The sequence below is a fragment of the Aythya marila genome (assembly GCF_965140915.1).
Source record: "Aythya marila genome assembly, chromosome: 2".
NCBI classification, from domain to species: domain Eukaryota; kingdom Metazoa; phylum Chordata; class Aves; order Anseriformes; family Anatidae; genus Aythya; species Aythya marila.
In genome coordinates this window covers 60,604,629-60,627,194 of record NC_139043.1, presented here as the reverse complement: position 1 = coordinate 60,627,194, position 22,566 = coordinate 60,604,629, and the positions used below count along the sequence as shown (strand labels likewise).

The following is a 22,566-nucleotide window of genomic DNA, read 5'->3' as shown; positions in this document are numbered from 1 at the left end:
AGAGCAAGGAAAACCCACAAGAGCTTAACAAGATTTTGTGGGCCTTCAACAATTAGACTACAACATTAGATTACATATATCTGTTTGAAAATTTCAAAAAAGAGTAATTTTTCCCTGGCACTACAACAGCGTTCGAGTGTAATCCACTGTACTGCTGGAGAGATTGTGCTTGCTCATATGACCTTTATAAATGGGACACACAATGATACAGAATTGTCTCATACTCTGGAAGTGACAAGAATTTGAATCCTTTTCTCACCAACTCTCCCAAGGATGTTCCTAAAGCATTTTATTTATTTTACTTGTTTTATAGAAACAGCAATCTCCTGTTCACTGAGGAGGCTGGGGAGGGGGCACTCGGCAGCATGGAAGTAAGAAGCAGTGGCAAGAATAGTAAAGAAGGAACAAACATTCCTGTATTGTTTTATGACAGCTAGAAGAGTAAATTTATAGGAGAAAAAATAGGATGATCTAATTCCTAGCGATTTAATCCACCTATTTAGCACTTTGCAAAAATAAGTATTTTTTTAAAAATATGTTCCCTCTGGCCTTTTTGTGAGATAACATGTTAGGAAGCTTAAGAAATAGAATTCCTACTCAAACTGCAGATCTCCATTGCTGACCTAAATTAAAGCTTCAGCTTCATTCACACAAATCAGGCATGGCAGTGAGCTGCCTGTTCCAATATGCACCTGACCAAATTTGTGCAATTAATCAACTGTTACTAAGCACTGCTGATCAAAATTTTTCATTCCATGCAAAATCTCTGGAGTACAAACTATACTGATACAAAATATTCACTGGAAAAGTAACTGGAGAACTAGCACGCTGGTCCAGCTTTAACAGATTTAGGGTAAGCCATAAGTAAAAAAACCAATTATTTCCTTGTAAGGCCACTCTGCACCCTGCTTAAGAATAAGCATCCTCCCCACATTGACTAAGCTGAAAACACACATCACCACAAGATAAATTAAAAAAAAAAAAAAAAGTAGTGAATGGGAAGTCATGGTACCTGAGGCAGTTTTACAGCCTAGAAGTTTTAAGAATATCCACCTTAAAAACATGGCTCAAACATCATGACCCCCCCCCCCATTATTTTCTCTTCATGTGACTTGTGTCCTCAAAAATAGATCAACAATTAAACTTTTCTACAGTTTCTTTTATAGATAGTTATACTGTTCTAGTTAAAAATTCTCAAAATGTAGTATATTCAGTTGTTTCTATTTCTTTTAAAAATAAGAACCTAAATTCTTACATTTTCTAGACTACTGTCCATTCAGATAAATCAAAATTGCATGCACACCATTCTTAGTCAAAGAAGGTAGCTGAAATGCAAAAAAGAAACTCAACTCAAATAATACTTTTGTAAAAGGGACCTACCTGTAAGATGTTATTTGTATAATCCCCTGAATAGAGATTATGATTTTCAATTTGAAACATTTAGAGATCATGTGGGATTCTTACATACTACAGCATCTGGGTTTATAATAATAACCTATTATTCTATGCAGCATCTGGCATACTCTGAGAACACATGAACTACATACTATTTGGATTTAATTGAAGTTATAGACTAAGACTTCAATAAGCCACAGAGCCTATCCCTATTCACATGGAAGACATTATGACTAATGAAAGAATACATGCCTGAAATTAGTTATTGCATATTTAGCTCAAAGATAGACTTAAGATAAACTAGCTGGAGTACAACATTCAATTTAATTATATACTTTAGTTTACTTATAGAAAAAAGACATACCCCTCGAGTTACAGGCTATGCTGATTTTATAAGTCCTTTAATTAGGGAGCAAACAGCAAATAAAGCAAGAGAAGTGCCAGGGGAGCACTTCATAAATAAATCATATTAACAGACTGAATTATTCCTTCTAGTCTTTAATATATATTCACATCAAGTTAGTCGAATTTTTAGCATCATTAACCACATTTAAAAACCAGCAAAAAGCTCCACAATTACACGTGCAAGCTTCGTTCTTGCAACTGGCATTATTTTTGCTTCATCTTCTTACCATATGTGACAGAGAAACTTCTCTGCATAAATGTCTTGATGCAAAGTTTCTCAACCCTACCACGAGTCAAGTCAGGTATCCCTTGAGTAGTAACTGGTAACTCCATATTAAATTGAGAAAATCCATACAGCTGTGCATGCATATGTTCCTATTTTTAGTAGGGATCTCAACGAATAGGACACACACTCAATTTAACATAAGTATTTTTCCACTTTTGAGATTCTTGCAATAACTTCAGCAAACAAGGCAAATTCTCTGTTTTGTTTTGTGTTTTTTTTTCTCTCCCCAAATAACAGAAAAACACACAAATACACCATCAGGTAAAAAAAAAAATAAAAATAAAATATCAGGACTACAGCTTACTGCAGTTTTAACATTATCATTCATGTCCTCCAATCAAAAAAGTCAAATTAGCCTACACCAACAAGATTATGCGCCATGTACAGCATGTATGTTTCTGACACAGACCAAATGTATGAGAAAATAGAAAGGAATTATATTTGCATGAATTCCAATCACAGACCTATTTGGACCTTTAAAGTTAGGACTTGAATAAGCCTGCCACGCCCACCCAAATTGCCAGATGTCCAGAAACAGAGCAAAATATAAAATCTACCTACAAGTTAGGGATTTTTAGCATAAAGCACTCAGACATGCTCTTTGGACTGGTTAACTGAACATAAACACAAGTTCTCTTACAATTATTACCAATAGTACTATTCAAGAAACAATCTTTTTAATGTTTCTTTGTGCAAACAGGACTAAAGTTACCAAAATTACATCCTGCATCCCAATACAACGTACAGTCTAGCAACAAAAAACATTCAGTCTTTTGTAGTCAGGCATTTTTGCTCTACGTGAACTCCTAATCCAGCTAAAATAGAAGGCATCCCTGGCTGCTAACTTCTGGTTGAAATGTTACTCTGCTTATCTGCAAATGTCATGCAGACAGACTGTTCACTTACAACTAAAAAAGAGCTTTACCAGCATGAAAACTACACAAACAGACTGCACCCTGCACAGAACAGAACCTTACTTTAAGGGCTATGGTACCAGTGCAGATAGTATCACAGAAGGGAGCTAGACCATGAGGATGACATATAAACACTGTTTAAAAACTTACAAGAAACAACAACAACATCTAGTAGAACTTAAGACTTACATGTAACTTGCTTACATTCATTTCAATCTGGAGCACAGAAAAAACTGCTTGAGGACAAAGACCTAACCAGATAGTTTTTACTGAATCAGAAACAGGGCCTGGTTTCTGGTGTTTTTACATGTCCATAAAACATTTTAATTGGAAACTAGGACACCACACATGTAAAGTATAATTCAGTGAGATTCAGAAGAACTTTACTGGAATGCATTGATTTTCTGACAAGTTTTGTAATGAAAAAAAGGAGAATTATTTTTGAAATGTATGTGGGCGTATCACTTTTCAGAAACATACCTCAAGCATTTCTTCATATTTTTCCACAGTTCTTTTTAGATCATCATCTTTTTCTGCGATTTTTTTATTCAACTGTGTTGTCTCTGTGTGATGGTTTTCTATCAATTCAGATTCTACTTCCTGGGCTTTACCTGTAAAAAACAAACAAACAACAACAACAACAACAACAAAACAGGCAACATCAAAAAACATACTTATTTTGATAGATCATTGTCGCAACAGTATTACAGAACAGGTTAAAGACAATCATGAAAGGCATCTATAAAGAATACTTGCCAGGAGAATTCATTTTTCACCATAACAGTGACAATTATGTCACTTGACTCTAATATGTATGAATTTTATTGTTTACAGTTTGGCATCCAGATCAGTTTTTTCAGCCTGATGCTGGAACTTCTCTAAAAGTTAACATCACAACCAATATTTATCAAGTAATTCCATCTCCTACTCTATCTATAGAAGGGATCTGAAACAGCTACGAATTTTCAGAAATACCTCACTTAGAGGTGCACTTTCAGTAACTGTGGAGTCAAGAGATACCTTCTTTCAATCTCCAGCTTTTTCAGAAAAAAATCTGAAACATGCTGCAATCTAGTTATAACCACATGGGCATAGCAATCAGACATGAAACGCATCTGGTACTTGTTATTGGTAATAGTGAATGAAGTCTGCAAGACTCGGCTAAGAAAATACAATTCTGATTCTATGCTGGTGTGGCCTCACCTTGAGTACCATGTGCAGTTTTGGGCACCACAATACAGGGACATAAAAGTATTAGTGTCCAAAGTAGGGTTACAATGATGGTAAAGGGTCTGGAGTGCAAGACGTATGAAGAGCAGATGAAGTCCCTTGGTTTGCTCAGCCTCGAGCAGAGCAGACTAAGGGGAGGCCTCATGGTGGCCTGCAGCTCCCTCACGAGGGGAGCGGAGGGGCAGGCGCTGAGCTCTGCTCTCTGGGGACAGCGACAGGAGTCGAGGGAATACCATGGAGCTGGGACAAGGGAGGGTCAGGTTGGGGGCTAGGGAAAGGGTCTGCACCCAGAGGGTGGTTGGGCACTGGGACAGGCTCCCTATGGCAGTGGTCAAGGCAGCAAGTCTGTTGGAGTTCAAGAAGCGTTTGGACAATGCTCTCAGACAAAGGGTTTGATTTTTGGGTGGTCCTGTATGGAGCCAGGAGTTGGACTTGATGATCCTTATAGATTCCTGCCAACTCGGGATGTTCCATTATTCTGTAAATTTCACTAAAAGGCATCCTTCAGTCAAAAACAGAGTGTAACAGGTTTGTTTTGCTAAAGCCAAAGTAGTATTACAACGAAAACTTACCAATGTGCTTTCACCTCTAAAAGAACCTGTTTTTTTGGTACATGTGACAGATATTTAGTTTCAATAGCTACCATGGATAACTCTTGCCATGACAGATGAAAACATAAACAGTGCAAGATTGAAGAGCCTACAGGCAAAGGAAGAACAACTACATGTGTTTTCCTAATTGTGCTACAATTAACATTCATATGTGCTTTGCTAAGAGAGGTTTTCCCCGATTTCTCTAGGCAGCACTAAGTCATAAAATACATGTCTTTATCAGAATCCCAGGTAAAATGTCTTCCCCAAAACATCTGAAGATCCATTTTCTGGCTACTTTTTAGCTTCTCTTAATTACAGTTACATTAGTACTCCACTTACTGATCGTCTCTTTTAAGGCTGTTTCAAATTCCATTTCTTTTTGAGCCAGCTGAGTATTGAACTCTCTCATTAACTGCTTTAACGTGGAGTTGTGCTTTAATTCAGTATCTTCTTGTTCCCACCTGTACAAAGAAGTCAAAAAAATACACTGAGGAAATAAAATTTTAAAGAGACTATTAGAATAGCTTAGCAAGGTAGGAAATCTGGGAATATCTCCAAAACTATTTTAGAATGGGCTGGCTTTGAATTAGATGAATTCTGTGGGATTCTCCTTCCCATTGAATTCACCTGGAAGGTACAGGTGTTTCATTAAAAAGAAAAGAATTGAACCACCAGGCTCCCTCATGCCTCCTCCAGAAGATTTTTTTGTGGAACTTCCCCCCCCCCCTCCCCTCCCCCCCGAGGAAGATGAAGAATCAGAAGTAAAGAATGGGTTCCTTACAGGCAGAGTTTTGAGGGAATTCTTTACTTGGGAAACTATTAGAGCACTGAAGAGCATACTACAGTTTCTGCAGTACATATGAACAATTCTTGATATCATTTGCCTTCTACCATCTCCTCCTCTTCCCAAGTTCACAATCTGAATTTTCAATGCCTGCTAAGATGCCTCAGAGAGTAGGGATACAAAGCCCTCAGAATTAAGCTTTAATAGACTTTGTTTCCCGTCTCAGGGAACTAAAAGTGTATTTTATGTTCTGTTAATGCTGAAAATAACCATCACTGAAACAGATCAAAAGTGGTATTAGTTTGTCAAAAGACAAACCACCTTTTAAACTGTTGACTCAATGTTTTGTGTGTTCATGAAGTGCTACTATCAAGTTGTTCTTTTCTTGCTGTTTCTTTAAATCTATTTAGAAAAATCACAGAAAAATAACAGTCATTGTTAAAAAACAAACTATAAAAAAGTGGTCTTATGGTTTTAGTTAAAAATAAAGCAAAGAAATGTTCCAGACCAGGAACAAAGAATTTACCTGATTTTCTGTTCCATTTCTTCTAAGGACTCTTTCTTAACTATGTCAAGCTCCTGCTGATGCTCTTTTCGCAAAGTACGCAAGTCTTTTTGAAGACTGTTTACATCTTTACGTAGTTTTTGTTTCTCTCTTTCAGTCTCTTCCAGTTTAGCCTGCAAATCCTTCTGCTGGTTCTGCATATCACTTAGTAACTTCTGCATCTCCAAACCAGATTTAGCCTTTTCTTCAACATTTTCCTCAAAAGCTTTCAAGTGGTCATTTCTTTCCTCCAGTTGTTGCTGTAAACTTTCTAGTTTTTCTTTGTATTTCAAACTCGCATCATCCATCTCCATCTTGTGCACTTCATTTACCCTCACCAGATTATTTTCCAACTCTCTTACCTTCTGTTCTAAAAATTGACTGACTGACTCTTTTTCCTGCAACTTTTTCTGGAAATCTCTAATTATGTTCTCCATATCCAAATGCTTTTGTTCTTTAGCTTTCAGTTCTTTCCTACTGCTTGCTAAATCACCACCACACCGAGCATGCTCATCCACTAACAATGAGTATTTTTTAGTTTGCTCCTCAAGTTCTTTCCTGAGGCTTTCAGTCACGCTCTGCTCCTCATGATTTCTCTTCTCAACACATTCTAATTTTTTAAGGAGTTCCTCCAGTTTGTTTTGCAGTTCTAGATGAGAGTCTTTACTTTCTCGTTGTTCCTTTTCATACTTCTGCAACAATTCATCTTTTTCTGTCAGGTCCTTCTGTAACACGTGAATTTTCTCTTCATACATCCGTTGGGTACTCTCAAGCATTTCATTTTTTTCCTGCTCTACAGCAGCTTTTGCACTCTCTACTTTTTGCAGCATTTCTTTCTCTAATTCTGTAGACTCTCTTGTTGACTTCTGGATTTGTTCTTCTAAGGATCCAATTTTGGCCTCTCTTTCCTGCACTTTTTGTTCTAAGTCTCTTAACTGATTTTCTCTATCTTGCTGAAATTTCTCTAGCCGCTCCCTTTCTTCCATCTGAGTCATCAATTGCTTTTTAATAGAACCGATTTTTTGCTCTGCCTTCTTTTTCAGATCTGCCAACTTAGTGCTACTCTCCGTATTCAGTCTCTCTTCTAATTCTTTCAGTTCTTCCTCCTTGCTTTTAAGTATTGATGATTTCATTTGAACAAATTCCCTCTCTTTCGCTTCAAATTCAGCTTTCAGTGAATCTATTTTCTTTTCAAGATCAAGCACCTTTTCTTCAGCCTCTTTAAACCTATTGTCTTTTTCAAAAGCCACCTTCTCCGCCTGCTGGAGTTGCCAAGCTACCTCTTGTTGCTCTGTCTCTTTCTGTTCATTATGCTTTTTAAGTTCCTCCATCAAGGAATCATTTTCTGAAGTTTTCTGAGCAATGCGTTCTTCTAGTTCAGCAACTCTTACAGCTTGGATTTTTAACTCTGCAGTTAACTCACTTTTTTGTTTTTCTATCCTGTTTTGCTTTTGTTCCAATGCACTTTTTAAGCTATCCAGACTTTTGCCTTGTTTAGCCAGCTCCTCTTTTAGCTTATTTAGCTCTTCATCTTTTCTATTGGCTTGGGTATTGCTTAGTTCAAGTTTGCTCTGCAAATCTTTAATAGCTTCATGATTTTGTGTAAACTTTGTTTGTGCTTTCATCTTCCACTCTGACAGCTTGGCTGTGCAATGATCTACCTGCTCGAGAGCTGATGCTTTTTCCTTACTCAGCGTCTCAACAGTGGTCGATAACTCCTGTACCTGGTTTAACAACTGCAATCGATCCTTTTCATGTTGCTTGCTTAACAGAGACATGGCTTCTTCCTTCTCTGTTAAACTTACCATACTTTCAAGTTTAACATTAAGCTCATTAATTGTTCTGTTGAGAGCAGAGATCTCTGATTCTTTTTCCTGGAGTTCCTCTCTCATTGAGGTGACAGCGTTGATATTTTCAGATAACTCTTTCCTGAGCTGAGTTATGCAAGTTTCTTTTTCTGATGCTGCCTGCTGCTGGTGCCCTCCTTCTTTTTGCAATTGTTCTTTTTCTGTTACAAGTCCTTCAATGTCAGCTCTCATGGACCTAATTAAGTTGTCCTTTTCTTGCAGCTGCTCCATTGACTTTTGTAAAGAACTACTGGCAGCAGAATGATTCTCTGTTACTACTCTAAGTTGAGCTTCTAGCTCAAGAATTTTTTTTATTTTAGCTAATACCACTTCTTTAACTTTTATAGTTTGGCGCTCACAATCTGCAATTTTACATGTTACTACACCAATTTTTTCATTACACTTTTCAATTAATTCACTGCTTTTTGTTTGCAACATATCTCCAGCATTCTTCCAATGAGCATCCAATTGTGCTATAAGGTCTCCCGACAACCTCTTAAACTCAGTTTCTTGTTGTTGAAATGCCTCCATTTTTTTCTCATAATTTTCATGATCTTTGTCTTGAGAAAACTGCACAGTTTGGAGTTTCTCCTCAAGTGTTTTCAGCATATCAGCCAGCTCAGTAATTTTGGCTTTGTCCTTTTCTTCAATTGCTTTCTGTTTACTGAGCTGTTCCTGAAGCCCCGATTGCTCTTTCAGGGACAGACTAAGATCACCTTCCAACTTTTGGAGCTGTGTTTTCAGGTCACTTTCACTACTTGACAAAGCATTCACATGAGCCAATGACTGCTTTAGCTGTTCTTGTAACTGGTTCAGGGTCTCATCCCTCTTCACCTGTTCTTCCTTCAGTCGGGCTATTTCTGTTCTGGAGCCCTCCTTCTCAGCACTGAAGGTGGCAAGTTTCTGTTTCAGGTCTCCAACTTCCTGCTCTTTCTCCTGCAGTTCCATTTCATGTTTTTCCTGGAGCTCTTCAACCTGCTGATTGAGTTTCTTTTCCCAGCTCTGGGTAACTTCTTCCAACTCCCTCCTATGAGCCTCAGCGAGATTCTCCAGTTGCTCTTTCTGATTAGATTCCAGTTTTGACACAGCATCATTGATTCCGGCTGAGCTGGCATGTGCCATTTCTAGAATTTTAGCATTGAATTCGCTCTCTTTCTGATTGAACTCCAACTGCTTGTTTTCAAGCTCTCTTTTTAGTTTAGATTCCTGCTCGGCAAGTTTCTTTTTAAAGGCTTCCTGCATATCTTTTGATTTCTGCTTCATTTTCTCCATTTTATTTTCCTGACGTTTCAGTTTATTTTCACATTCTCCTTGTAGAGCACTAGTTCTTTCCTCTGTGGCTAACAATTTCTGTTTAAGCTCTTCAACTTGTTCATTCTGTAACTTCTTCATGTGTTCAATTTCCTTTTCCTTCTCAGTTAGACTTTGCTTTGTCTCATCAGCCTCTCTTTGCAGATCCTTTAGCTGGGATTCATACTGTTGTGTGAGAGAGGTTACTTTCTGTGTATTTTCATTGCTTTGCTCTTGCAAATGCTGCTTCAGGTCATGTACCTGGGACATGTATGATTCTAATTCATTCTTGATTTCACTCAGCTGGGATTCAGTTCTTTCTAACTGCTCCCTAAACTGTGATTTTTCTCCTTCCAGATCTGTCAGTTTGTGCTGCAGCTTTGCTAATTCCTCTTCATATGTCCTTGCCTGCTCATTAGAAGTATTTTGATAAGACTGCAAAACCTCCTCTAGTTTTGCAGACACTTGGACAAGTTCAGCTTCAGATCTTTCTGCAGATTCTTTTAGCTTCTGCTCATGTGCTTTTATTTCCTCCAGATGTCTGTCCTTCTCCTCCAATAATTGCTTAAGTTGATTCAGTTCTTCTTTGAGTACCTTCTCGACTCCTTGAATAGAGATCTCATGCTCTTTTAACATAGTTTCAACCTCTTCTTTGTGCTGATTCCTCTCTTCTTCCAACTTTCCTTCCAATTCTTGCTTTGCTTCACCTGCTTTACTTTTCAATTCTGAGAGTTCTTTTTCTAAATCAAGACGTACTTTTAGTGCTTCTGATAGCTCAGATGACAGTGCTTCTAACTCAGTTTGTTTCACATCAAGTTTTTCTAAAGTTTTTTCATTCATCTCTTCTATATGTGTATGGAAAACTGTTTCTTTCTCTTTCAATATTGTATCTATTTCTTGTTCTTGCTTTTCTCTCATTTTTTCTATTTCAACTACATGTTGTTGCTTTAGAATTTGAAATTTTTCCGTCCAAAGCTTTTCTTGCTGCTGTTGCATGTTCTCCAATTCTTTCTTGTGTTTTTCAACCATATCATTAATTTCCTTATTATGTTGCTTTTTTTCAGACTCCATCAGAGTGCTCAATTCCTCTGATCGGTCTCTGTCGTCTTGTGAATACTTTGCAAGAGAGCTCTCCAATTCAAGAATCTTCTGTTAGAGAATATAGATTTAAAGAATATGAGTATTCCAAATATAACAAAATGATCAAATTAGAAAAAAACAAACAAACACATACACAGGAAAATTGCAAGTATAGTTAAAAGTCACTTATTCTATTGTTTATAACAAATATCATTTTTTACATAAACCTTTAATTAATTTAGTTTGTTTTTGCCATTGCTTCCATGAAGTTAAGTTAATTAATTGAAAAAATAAAGTTCTATTCCACTGCAGTGAATAGACAAAATAAAAACTTTGAAAAAACATTTAATTAATTCAAACAAAATAATTCTTTCAGTACTTCTGAGAACAATGTTCTTTTGTTGTTGTTGTTAAAGAACAAACACACAGGATTAAACATATCTTGAGTCCATGTGGACTACTGGGCTGTATAGATACACACCAGTTTATCTTAATTCCACCTCTCAGTGAATTGCTTCTGTAAGGATAAAACGCCTCTAAAGGCAAAAATTCCAACTTAATGTTTGGAGTGTTTGTTGAATAATGTACAAACTTGTTTTAGCAAATAATACAATCTTACTTGTGACATAATGAAAAAGATACTTTAAAAAATTACACAAATCCTTACTTAAGCATCCTTAAAGTGTTTGTATGGTAGTAGTATCCAGAAATTAAATTGGTTAAAGCTTTAATCTCCTGTATAACGTACATAAAACCTATGTACATGGGTGTACATGGGAATGAATTTATATCCTACATTGTGAAATTAAAACAAACCCGATGACAATAAATCCACAGCATCTGTAAACCTGTCACAGTTATATATATATATATGTATATATGATATATATGTGTGTGTGTGTGTGTGTGTGTGTGTGTACCAAAATAAATTCTTTAAAGTGTTTTCTCTTCTGGAATATTTACTCACAGTTCTAGAAGCCTCTACTTCTTGATGCATCTCCTGAAGTTTCTTGTCACACTCTGCCTGTATTGCTTTCTTCTGCAGCTCTAATTCTTCTAAGGCTAGGGATTCCTGTTGCTCTTGTTCTTGAAGGGTTTTTAAACACTCACTCTGATTTTTCTCCTGTATAAAAATGAGCAAAACAATAAACTATAATGATGGTCCACACCTTCAAAAACAGTACAATAGGACATTTATTAAAAAGTTAACATAATCATACATATTTTCTCCACATACAAAACACAGTGTATATTTCATCTGTGAAAGTTGTTATAAAATCATTTCAATTTTCTTTTCTTGGCAACCATTTGTCTTTAACAAATGTAATGCGACTTCAGCATTTAATAGTGGAGACCAGCCAAATGGAGAGTAACATATGAGAAAATGAAAGATCTGTCATCGCTCGATTCTACCGCTAATATATTTTCACACTTTCAGTCCTAGTCTCCAGCCACAAAAGAGGAGCATAAATGAGCGTCCATTTATTAAATGAAATTGCACAATGACCTGAAGTGGACTATAGATTACAGACAAGAGCAAAGAAACCAGTGATCCCTGCCAGCCTGACTTTAAAGGACTTTTTTTTCCAGAGATCAACCACTATGCATGTATAACTCTGTCAACATAACACAGACAGACACAGTGGATATTAATACATTTCAACTAACAGCCTCATTCCTTGTACCTCTTTTTCTCTAGTTTCTGTGGCAAATCTCCAATGATCCAGAGGTAGAAATTCAAAAAAAACCAAACATGTCTAACAAAGTGTTAAAAATAAGAATCTTTCCCAGAACATACAGCTGTCAGTGAACATCAATAGTGATTCGTTATCATTATTCAGTCTGAATCACTGCAGCTATTTTCCTTTCATGCTCTTAAGTCTCTGAGCTCCTGGACTTTGGGAGGGCACCCATATCTGAATGCACAAGGACTCCCACTGTGGACTGAGGTCAGATTAAGACCTCTAGTTCCACCTCAGACTTAGAGAAATGTCTTTTCTAGACATTTTAGCAATCCTTACAAGAGCTGCCTTCATCTTCTCATGGAACTCCTTTTCTTGGACCCGCAATCTCTCATTTAGCTCCCGATCTTTGGTTGCCATTTCTTTTTTATGCAATTTTTCCAGTTCAGCAACACGATCTTCTGAAGACTTCTACAAATTACAAGTCAGAAAAAAATTATTTTGAAACATGAAATAACAAAGTTTGCATTATTCCGCAATAAGAAAAGCAGTGCAGAGAGAAGAAACCAAACCTATTCGCCTCCTTTGAATAAATAACAATTACTTGAGTCACTTAATAGTAATAAGCCCTGTCAGATGTTATTTTCAAGATTGAAGTTATCCACCTTCCTTCTTAAGTCTTTCATACTTCTAGTAAAAGAAACACTGTTCATTTTACAATGACTAACATATTGATTTTAAACTTCTAGTGAGTAACATCTATATGGAGAGTTTTTTAGTTTATCTTATGTTTTAAATAAATCACCAATCCCAGAAGTTATTTTTTCTAGAATACATTAAACAGCAAGAATTTTATAACAAAGTTCTGATATATCAATGCATTTTACAACTATAGTTTACTTGCAATTGCATTATTAGATTAAAACAGCAACACAGAGGGAGTTTCAGCTTTTACCTTCATAATCTCAACCACCTCTTGTTTCACTCTGGTTAACTCCTGTTGAAGATTTACCCTTTCTTCCTCATTTGCCTTTTCTATTGCTTTGATTTTTTCATCCATTTCTGCCTGCAATTTTTTCCGGGCTTCCTCTGTTTTTTGGGCAATACTCAGAGCCTTCTCAAGCTCTTCAAAAGCTGCAAAGAAAAAATAAAAACAAAACAAAACAAAACAAAACAAAGGCAGTCAAGAAGTAGCTATATCACTTATCAGAAGAACAGCTTCCCAGTAACTGTAAATTAGACAAGTGACAGAAGAAGGAGCTTAAGAATCCATCGAGAATTCACATGGGTTTATTATCTAAAAAGGAAAGAGAATCGACAAATAGCTGCGAATGCCTTAGTTGTTTCTGGAGTTCAATAGCTTTTATTTCTTTCCCTAAAATCACTATAACGTATAAAAAACACATTTAAAAAAAAACAAACAAAAAACAACAACAAAAAAAAAACTATGGCCCCTTCTCTGGCTATATGTGCTGAATAAATGTCAGCTTTTCATGAAAGAGCTCTTCCTGAACAGAATACTGAAGTATTATACCAGAGCAATTTATTTACCAAAGAATTGTTCCCTTCAACCAGTGCAACCTTGATAACCTTTTCTTTAAACTTTGTGTTTTTGTGGAGTCTATAAAGATGACTTTTGCCAATCGGCTTTTGTCAGTTTCATTATTTCACTATTTACTTTTAATATAGACTACTATCAACACAATTAAAAGGGACACTGGAAAAACGTGTGTGTGTTACAAAGACTGTCTTATGCTTCTGATCTTTGCAAAAAGATCTATGGAAAACATAATTAGCATTTGCTATCAAAAAGCTTGAATATCTATAAGACGTTACAAAAGAACTCTAAAGCAGGAGCAATAAAAGTTATTTACTTTTGCATGAAGTGCATAAGTCTGCTGAATCGTTTTAATTTATGCATCAGAAGCAATAAATCCATAGCTGTTTCCTACGATAAGCACTATTTTATCATACTTTATTCACTCCATAGATGACCATCTAGATGTAGACAAAAAGCAAATCAATTCCTGCATTACGAGCTGTTTTCTTCTTATTGTTTTTCAATATCAGCATTTGAGTTCCTCACTGAAACTGATGGCAGAACCTGCAGAGATTTACACAAGACTAGAATGTCATTGCTATCAGGGAAGTCCCTTTTCCTGAACAGGGTGTGAATATGGAAAGCCCCTGCTGCATGTCAAAAGAAAATGCAATCTCAAAACAGCATAGTATACAGCTAATTCTTTGCAGAAAAGAACTTAGGCCAAAAACCTCTGTAAAATTCAAAATCATAGTGCCAGTATCACATTTGTAATTTATCAAAGCACAGAAAAACTTGGACTGGTTGGATATTAGTCTGAGAACAGTCATCAAATCTTTTTTTAAGATGTTATTTAGTACGCTAGTCCTTCTTCCACTCTACCCCAAGACAGACATCTCTAATTTCTTTGATACGTCATTACTTAGTAGGCATTCACAGCAATTCCTGGAATCCTTTTTTTGTGAAACAAACATAAAAAGTTATCCATCTTTAACAACATTCAGGCAGGAATTGGAGAAGAGAAATTTTCAATTAAAAATCTTCAGATAACTTCTTTGAAACTGGAGCCTTTAACTACAATCTATGTTTTATGAGCCACTGCGGCAAATATGTTTTCAAGTAAGTTAAGTCTGTAAGACTTCATTCACCCAAAGTCTGACCTTTTCCAGCTGTTTTCCGACGAAGCCTTTCTATGACTACTCACAGCAACAGTTATGGTTTAGGATGCAACAGGGCTGCTATGGACCCTGCCAATACTGAAGCACATCACGGTATCTACTTTTTCATTCCCAATTCTACTTCAATACTAGAACTCTTTACAAAAAGCTAAGAACTCTAGAGATTATTTCAAAGAGCAGAACAGTCTAAAGCACAATGCCAGCATGCACTAGGCTTATAGCTCCTTATGAGAGGTAGCTACCATGTTTCCAAGCACGGTTCTTTGCTGTCCCCAACAAGGCAATCACCACCTGGGGGCAGGTGGGTTCCAGTCCTTCTCCCTCACCCCCCAACCCATTACCAATGCAGGTTGCACAACTATGTCTGGAGATTGGCAGGGACTTCTCTCATTCCCCTTCAGCCCTAGCAAAAGCACACAGAGACAGCTAAATCTGCCTAAAAAACCCTACCAACTTTTACCAAATATAGCTTTGCAAGTAAGACTGCAATGAAAGGATATTAAGTTACTTCACTTTCTCATAAGCATTTTCTGATTCTTGTTCTACGCAACATAAGCTTGATTTTATTTGAGAGAAACCTATTCCTTCTGAGAAAGAAAGGATATTGCATTTGCCACAGCCCACAGATCCACTACAGATGATTCAGGATCATGCTAGGATTGACTACTGAGATTGTGATAGCTGAGCCACATGCAGTATGACAGCTGCATTGCCGTAATTGCAAGCAGGATGCTAAGACAAACGCCAGACAAAAGCTGGTGGATAAAACGTCAAGAGAGCATGAAAGCACAGAGGAGCAACACACACTTCGTTCTCTAAAAGTTAAATTATATGCATCTCAGGCCCTTTTAGCACTTCAGCAAAACAGAACATTTGACATCAAAGTAGTTAATTCTAGTGTAGCATGGCACAAGCAAGTTTCAAACCAGTAGAAGGCTAACACCAAGGAGACAGAACATTGTCTAAATTATTATTACTACATCCTTATCTACTGAAGCTTTTAGTTCTACTGTGGATGAAAGCCTAGAATAAGAAGTCTGTACTTTTATCCAAATACATCTTTTCTGAACCCAAAAAGCAGACAATGCCTTTGTTATTACCCAACCAGCACAGCTACTGTTGAGAAAAGCTCCTTCCATCTAAGGTATGGATGAAGTTAAAACTCACAAAGGCACACTGGCAAAACAGAAACAGTAACAAGCACATCAACAAGGCCTGGGGCAAGGCTTGCAAGATCTCATTCGTCTGACAAAACCTAACGAACAGGAAGCTTTCCTGTGCAGTGTATATAATTAAAAAGAGCCTGAGCAGAGTTTGAAAAGTGTCAAGTTTGCAAAACTCACTTTTATAAAATGTGCACTAGAAAGTTGACTGTTTTACATATGCTACTCCAAGGTATTAGTCACAGCTCTCCCTACCTTGCCTCTGCTACCCAGAGTAATCCCAGTCTGTACTGCGAAGACTTCTTGATTATTCTCACCAGTACTGCAGACATGTATTATCTTCAGCTCTAGTGCCATCTACTGCTGGCAGCTGTGAAGAAAGCACTGAACAGAAATGGCAAAGGAGGGCTTTGCATACTTTCATACTGAAAGCCAAGAGCCAGCATCTTGTCAAAAAGCTACTTGAGAAATAAAGGCTCGATCCATTTCCTATAGTTGGTTTGCACATCTAGATAGGATTTATAAATGAATAATCGAGGCTTGTTCGTTCTTTGTAGAAAGGTGCTAAGCTAAAGGTGCTAAGCATAAACTAATTAAGATTGCAAAGGAAATTGCACCTGCAAAGAACAGCCAAGTAAAGCAGTATGCTATCTAAGGACTTTGTTTTACTTTACAGAACATAAATAGGTCAATAACCTGCATTCTGAGAAGTCAGAAAAGACATGTCAAGTATTCAGGAGTAACAGAATCCTAACAGTAAGTTTACAAATGCTATGACTAATTTTGTTGAAGGAAAATATAAATCTATGTACATTGCAAAGCATTAAAAATCAGTTGCAGTTGCTGCAAGTAAAAGAACTGCCATTGCCTGAGAAACACATAATTTACTTTTTAGAGCCCAGCCCAAGCACCCAATGTTTGATGTAAGAAAAAAGAGCCCTTACCCCAGTCCTGTTCATACAAGGCTTGGGAAAGGCACCATGATTCACTTATTGGCATGTGTGGATGCACAAAAACAAGATGCTCTGTGAGATTTCAATATAATGCATCTCTAACTACAAAAAACTGAACTGCAACATTACCTGGGAGACTCAGTTACAGTTTACATATCATGCACAAAATAAGCATACATATCTTTTTATTATTTCAGCACACAGAAATGCAGAAACATTGAGCTGTCACAATTCCTACTTGTAATAATTCAAACACTGGTGCTTTTCAGCAAAGTCACTTCATCACACAGAAAATAAAAGCCAGATATGTAACACTAATTCAAAATATGAAGTGGCCACAAAATATACAATTTTTTAGCCAAATTATGCCACTATGATGAAGTAAGTGCCAAGTATAAGGGTATTACGCTTATCTTTATTTTGCCATTAGTAAAATTTAACATGTCTATAAACTCTTTATTCCACAAGGTAAATTCTTCACTGTATCATAATCTAGAAAAAAAGTCTAGAATTAAAAATCACTTATATTAACTAGCCAAGAAACATGAGATATGCTGAACTCAAATACATGAAACCATCATTTCTTAGGACTGGTGAAAATCAAGGGCTGTGACCCAGAAGTAATTCCAAGCTCTCCCAATATTCATGGTGGTTTTCTCAGATGGCAGAAGAACTGTTTCAGCTGTACTAAGTTCTATTTCAGTTGTGTACCACAACTTTTTTAGAACACATAAGACAACCTAACAGGTCACCTTACAATTTTGCCTATCTTAGAAGTTGTATTAACAAATTTTCCGAGGGTTCCAATATCCACACATGTATGCTTAACAGAGTGCTGAAATAAGGAATTAAAGGTAAAGTGGACACTTATGCACCATAAACATTACCAGAAGCACTTAAAATAACAACGAGAGAATGTTTAACACACAAACCTCCTCTTTGTACAGTGCAAAGTATTTAATACATTATTCATTAGTGAAATTACTTGTCACTACAATAACTAAGTTTTCTAGGTAGCCAGAGCATCATCTTTAACCTACTTTCAGTTTCCAGCTACGTAAACCAGAGGAAATTACATTACTAACAAGTGCATGTAGATATTACTTCCTAATTAGAGGTTTCTACCACTTCAAAAGCTGCTGTAGTTCAGACAACAACAGCAGTAACTTTGTACCTACAGAAGCACTACAATGATACTGAAGAATTTATTTTTAAAGACAATATCTTGAAGAAAAGCTTTCTAGTCTCCAAGAAGTGAACAAAATCCAACTTCAGCAAAAGAATTACTGATTTCTGAAATATGCATTTTCCAAAGCTAAAAATGCACATGCAACCTGAAGGGAAAAGAGTTTGTTATTTTGTTTGTTTTTTTTTTTTTTATTTGTTTTGTTATATTGTTTGTTATTTTCATAGGGTGTTCAAGTGTCCTCTCTATGAACACCCTGTGTATTTCCTTTGCTGGTTTTGGAAGTTAAATTTGTTCTTCTGCATTACAGCAAAATGAACTCACCAGACAAACTAATCTCTAAAATTGGACATTCTGGCCTAATTTACAGATTCAAAATAAACTGCTATGAAGTGTATGGTTAGAGCTTCTCAATACTTTTTATAGAAAAAAATAGCATAATGCATGTTTTATGCAAACTAACCACATCTTAGCTTCTGCCAAGACAGTGAACTCACCCTAAATGCTTATGAGAACAAATTAAATGCTTCTATAAGAATACTTACAGATACAGTGCAGAACAGTTTTCATTATGTTTAAAAAACTAAGTGGGGGGCTGACTACAAGCATACCATTTATGTTATCAAATTTCCAACAAAAGCAAACTTAATTATGTAATAGCTGTATAAACACTAGGTTCCAAGCCTGAAACAAAAGTATCATCATTGCTGTTTCACTAAGGAAAAAAAAAGGCAGAAATGCTTCCACTACACTTATCAAAAGAAAATGTTTATTATGGTTGTAACACATCCTTCTGTCTCTAGCTCTTCCCAAGCTCTTGTGCACTCATCGCTGCTTTTTGTATCAAATACAGATGGCATTATTATGATAATTCATTTTTAAAAATCGTCTTTCCAAAGTTTTCCTCCTGAAATTACACCAATACAATACTGTATCAATATTTTCTCCTACACAAAGAGGGTATAGCTTCTTCAGCGGTTGACCTCCTCGCTACAGTTGAACTTAGAGCAGAGTATCACACAAAACACTCAAACTGGTGGTCGGAAATGAAGTTAGTAATAATGTTAGTAGGGGTGATATGGCAGAACATTCAGAAAAAAAGCATGTTATAATATCCATTCCAAACAACAACTGATGAAAAACTGCATAAAGACCATGCTGAAGCATCATCGTGTTCAATGTGAAAGCTAATAATCTCCAGAATTTCTTACCAGCTTTTTCAGACTTTTCTTTCTGTTCTTTTAATTCCTCGCCTTTTGTAGTTATTTGTTTGATCCGAGCACGCAACTGAGCTACCTCTTCTTCCTTCATTTCCAATGTTTCGTGCATTTGTCGCTTTGTCTCTGCAATTACCATGCCCTGTGGAAAAGGTCCTTGTGATAAAAAGCTAACAAACATATAAAATGCATATCAAAAACAACTTCAAGCCAGGACACACTCCTTGTCAGAAATACACTTTACTCCACTATTGCTACGTTGGAAATCATGGTATTTTTCTGTCAGAAAACACAAAGTGATAATAAAAAGATGGTAAGAATAGGGACTATTTTGATGAATAAGCAAAGTTTATCTAGTGATGAAAAGAACTCCTCCAAGGAACAAGGACCATCAGAAAATTTTCTTTTCCTGGAACAGATTCTTTTATTTGAAATATGCATTCTATAAACAAACCCAAACTAAAAGAAAGCACTGTTGCATGTCTACTTCTCCTCAGAGAGCATGCACAGATGATGAGTTAGTCGTGTTGCTTGTTACACTACCAGAAGTTACTCTAAGTAACAACTGTGACAAAAAATCTTGTAAGCAACAAAAAATGACAAACTGGTACTGGGCATTTAATTCCCTTCTTTTTTATCTCATCTTCATTAGGTTTTACTTTTAAAATCTTGCATTAACCACTAGTCCACTTATCATTATGCCTTTTCAAATTACATCCTATACAACATATTCTTGCAGTATTAAGTACAACCTAAGAGATGAACATGCTAAAGTATCTATATAATAGAATTCTCAAGTAGCTTAAATTATTTGCTTGTTGAAATTGGATGTAAACTAAACCAAACTAGGTAACTGAGAACAGTTTCTAATACCAGAAAGTCAGACATTTTTCAGAGTTTAACCAATCTTCTTCCAAAACTACAGTTTAAAGAAAAAATCTTCCTAGTTTACCTTGTCTTGTTCTAGCTGCTCAATCAAGTTCTTTGCATCACGCAGCTGTGTAATCAGTTTAGTCTTCTCAGCCATGTGGAGGTCCTAAAAAAAAAAAAAAACAACAAACCACCAATCACAAGAGTTTAAAATGTCACCAGGAGTAAGAAAATAGCTTCTGACAAGCAGTTTAGGCTCTGCTTTAAAAAAGAATCATAGATTATTGGTCCATGACCAACAAAGCTGTTGTTACATTAAAAACATGAAGCAGGCTAGGAATGAGACCCTGTACTATGCCTCAGAGGTAGAGGTGAGGAGGAAGACCACCAAAATCAAAGTAGGCAGCTTGAAATTACTTCTAAATCTCCCAGTGCTGGATTGCCCCATAGATTGCATTGCAATTCAGGTATCTGAAGGCGCAGATTCTCTTGTGAACAGAGTTGATAGAGTAAACTGGGCAAGAACATGCATAAGGTATCTGCTTTTCTACCTCCACCTTGGCTTACAAAGGAATCTCAGCAATGCAGCATTTTATCTGTTCTTGTTCCGAAAACTCTGAAAAGTGCTTGAAGCACTTGAGCTCTTTCAAACTGGGCTAACGCTCATAGACCAAGAGAAGAGCAACTGTTTTCCTGCACTAAAGCCGAGTACAGCTGTACTTCTCATACTTCCATTACTATCAGCCACCTTACTTCTACTTCACAACTCAGCGTGAATGGCCTTAAAAGGAAAACTGAGCAAAGTCTTAATTTAGCTTTGGCACTGCATTTACCTTTAATTTGTACCTCACCTTCACTATATTGTGTTTTCCACTATCCTTCCTTTCTGTTTTCTATTCATTTACACAGCTGATGCCTCTCACTTTTCTCACTTCCTGTCTTCTCTGCCAGACAGTCTTTCCTTCCCCCTCACCTTCCCCCATTTACTTTTTTTCCTGATACCATTTTAGTGGTTATTCATATGGTAAGATTTCATGTTCTTCTCTACAACTTTTTGAAAAATTGCTCTACATGTTCATTCCAGGCTGGTTTTGCACCTTCTTTGCACCAAAGAAGTTATGGTTTCTTGTGATGGTTTGTGCTTTAATGACTTGTCGTATACATTCTGCAAATACTGGAATTCTTACACTGTTCTGGTAGCTACCCATAAAGTTAAGAGCATTTTACCTTCATTTTCTCTAGCTCCTGAAGTCTCTCTTCTAATTGCTCCTGAAGCGCCTCCTTCTCGTTGGTTAGCTGGGCACAGCGCTCTTTGTGTGACCGAATCATCTCCTTGCAGCGCTGCAGCAAGTTCTCTTGGCGCTTCACCCTCTGATTAAGAGTTTCCAGTGTTTTAACAGAATCTTCATTACCCTCTACAGACAACATACCAACATTATCATGTGCACACTTCTTCCAAATGCAGATCCGCTTTCATCATTCACACGGTGTGAGACTGACAGCTCTCTAAAGTTGTGCAAAGTCTGCAGAACTTCCTAGTGACTATTACAACTGCATTTCAGGTCCAGACAGAAACGTGCACACACACACACAGGATGGCAAATACAGTCTTTAATCCCAAATTATTTCACAAAGCCCCAGCTATTATACAAGCAGCAAAAAACAAACTATTACTCAACAAGGTTTTCCACGAGACTGAAAAGTTACCAAGATTTATAAACCTGTCCGCTGCCACTAGGTGAATATTCACAAGTGGAGGGAAAAATGCTAAGCAAAACAGATCACATCTCCCAGTTATGAGGCAAACAGACTCCTCTTTTCACAGTGTTGGGTATGACAATTTTTATATACCCAGGTTGGCAATACTGAATTAGGCAGGAAAAAGGTCAAGTTCAGTGTCTTTTTATGCTGTACCCTTCCCTGTATCTTACTGTGTGTTCTGCCCTGATGATCTGAAAATAGGATCAGACATTCACAGACTTTCATTTTTAGACTGTATGTCTCACACACTATAATCCTGAAGCAGATTCCAGCACATACGAATGCTGATTCCTGGAGACTAGATAGTTAACATTATTTCATAAGCACTACAAAAGGCACAACATTGGATAAGAAGAATCTACGCTCCAATCTCACATATTGTCCAAATGCAAAAAAATCACAGCAGATCCTGAACAATTACTTCAAGATGTATGTATATCTCTGTCTGAACCCCAACTTTTATTTAGGATACCAATGAACAGTACTTTCATTGTATCCCAACAGCACAATATCCCAGGCTCAGTAATCAAATTTAAACAATACTGGGACTCCCCTTGCTCAGATAACCTCCTTATGAGAGGAACACTTAAAAGAGATTATTCAATAGCATGAATATGAAAATTGATCTTTACTTTTACCTTCTCTGGA

At 36.7% G+C, this 22,566-nt stretch overlaps 1 protein-coding gene across 10 annotated transcripts in view; it reads right to left on the bottom strand.

Annotated features, from left to right (window-relative positions):
- The window catches only part of GOLGA4 (golgin A4), a 71,261-nt gene that overhangs the window by 17,153 nt on the left and 31,542 nt on the right, over positions 1 to 22,566 (bottom strand). For 8 of the 10 annotated variants that reach the window (XM_082754917.1, XM_082754916.1, XM_082754908.1 and 5 more), the window contains 9 exons: positions 21,385 to 21,572; positions 20,240 to 20,323; positions 19,282 to 19,429; positions 13,006 to 13,184; positions 12,390 to 12,521; positions 11,336 to 11,491; positions 6,134 to 10,437; positions 5,163 to 5,284; positions 3,481 to 3,611 (listed from right to left, as the gene is read on the bottom strand). In XM_082754917.1, the coding sequence (XP_082611043.1) occupies positions 3,481 to 3,611; positions 5,163 to 5,284; positions 6,134 to 10,437; positions 11,336 to 11,491; positions 12,390 to 12,521; positions 13,006 to 13,184; positions 19,282 to 19,429; positions 20,240 to 20,323; positions 21,385 to 21,572 (5,444 nt within the window). The remainder of the gene's footprint in view (positions 1 to 3,480; positions 3,612 to 5,162; positions 5,285 to 6,133; positions 10,438 to 11,335; positions 11,492 to 12,389; positions 12,522 to 13,005; positions 13,185 to 19,281; positions 19,430 to 20,239; positions 20,324 to 21,384; positions 21,573 to 22,566) is intronic. The other 2 variants (XM_082754911.1, XM_082754909.1) reach the window with 2 other exon arrangements.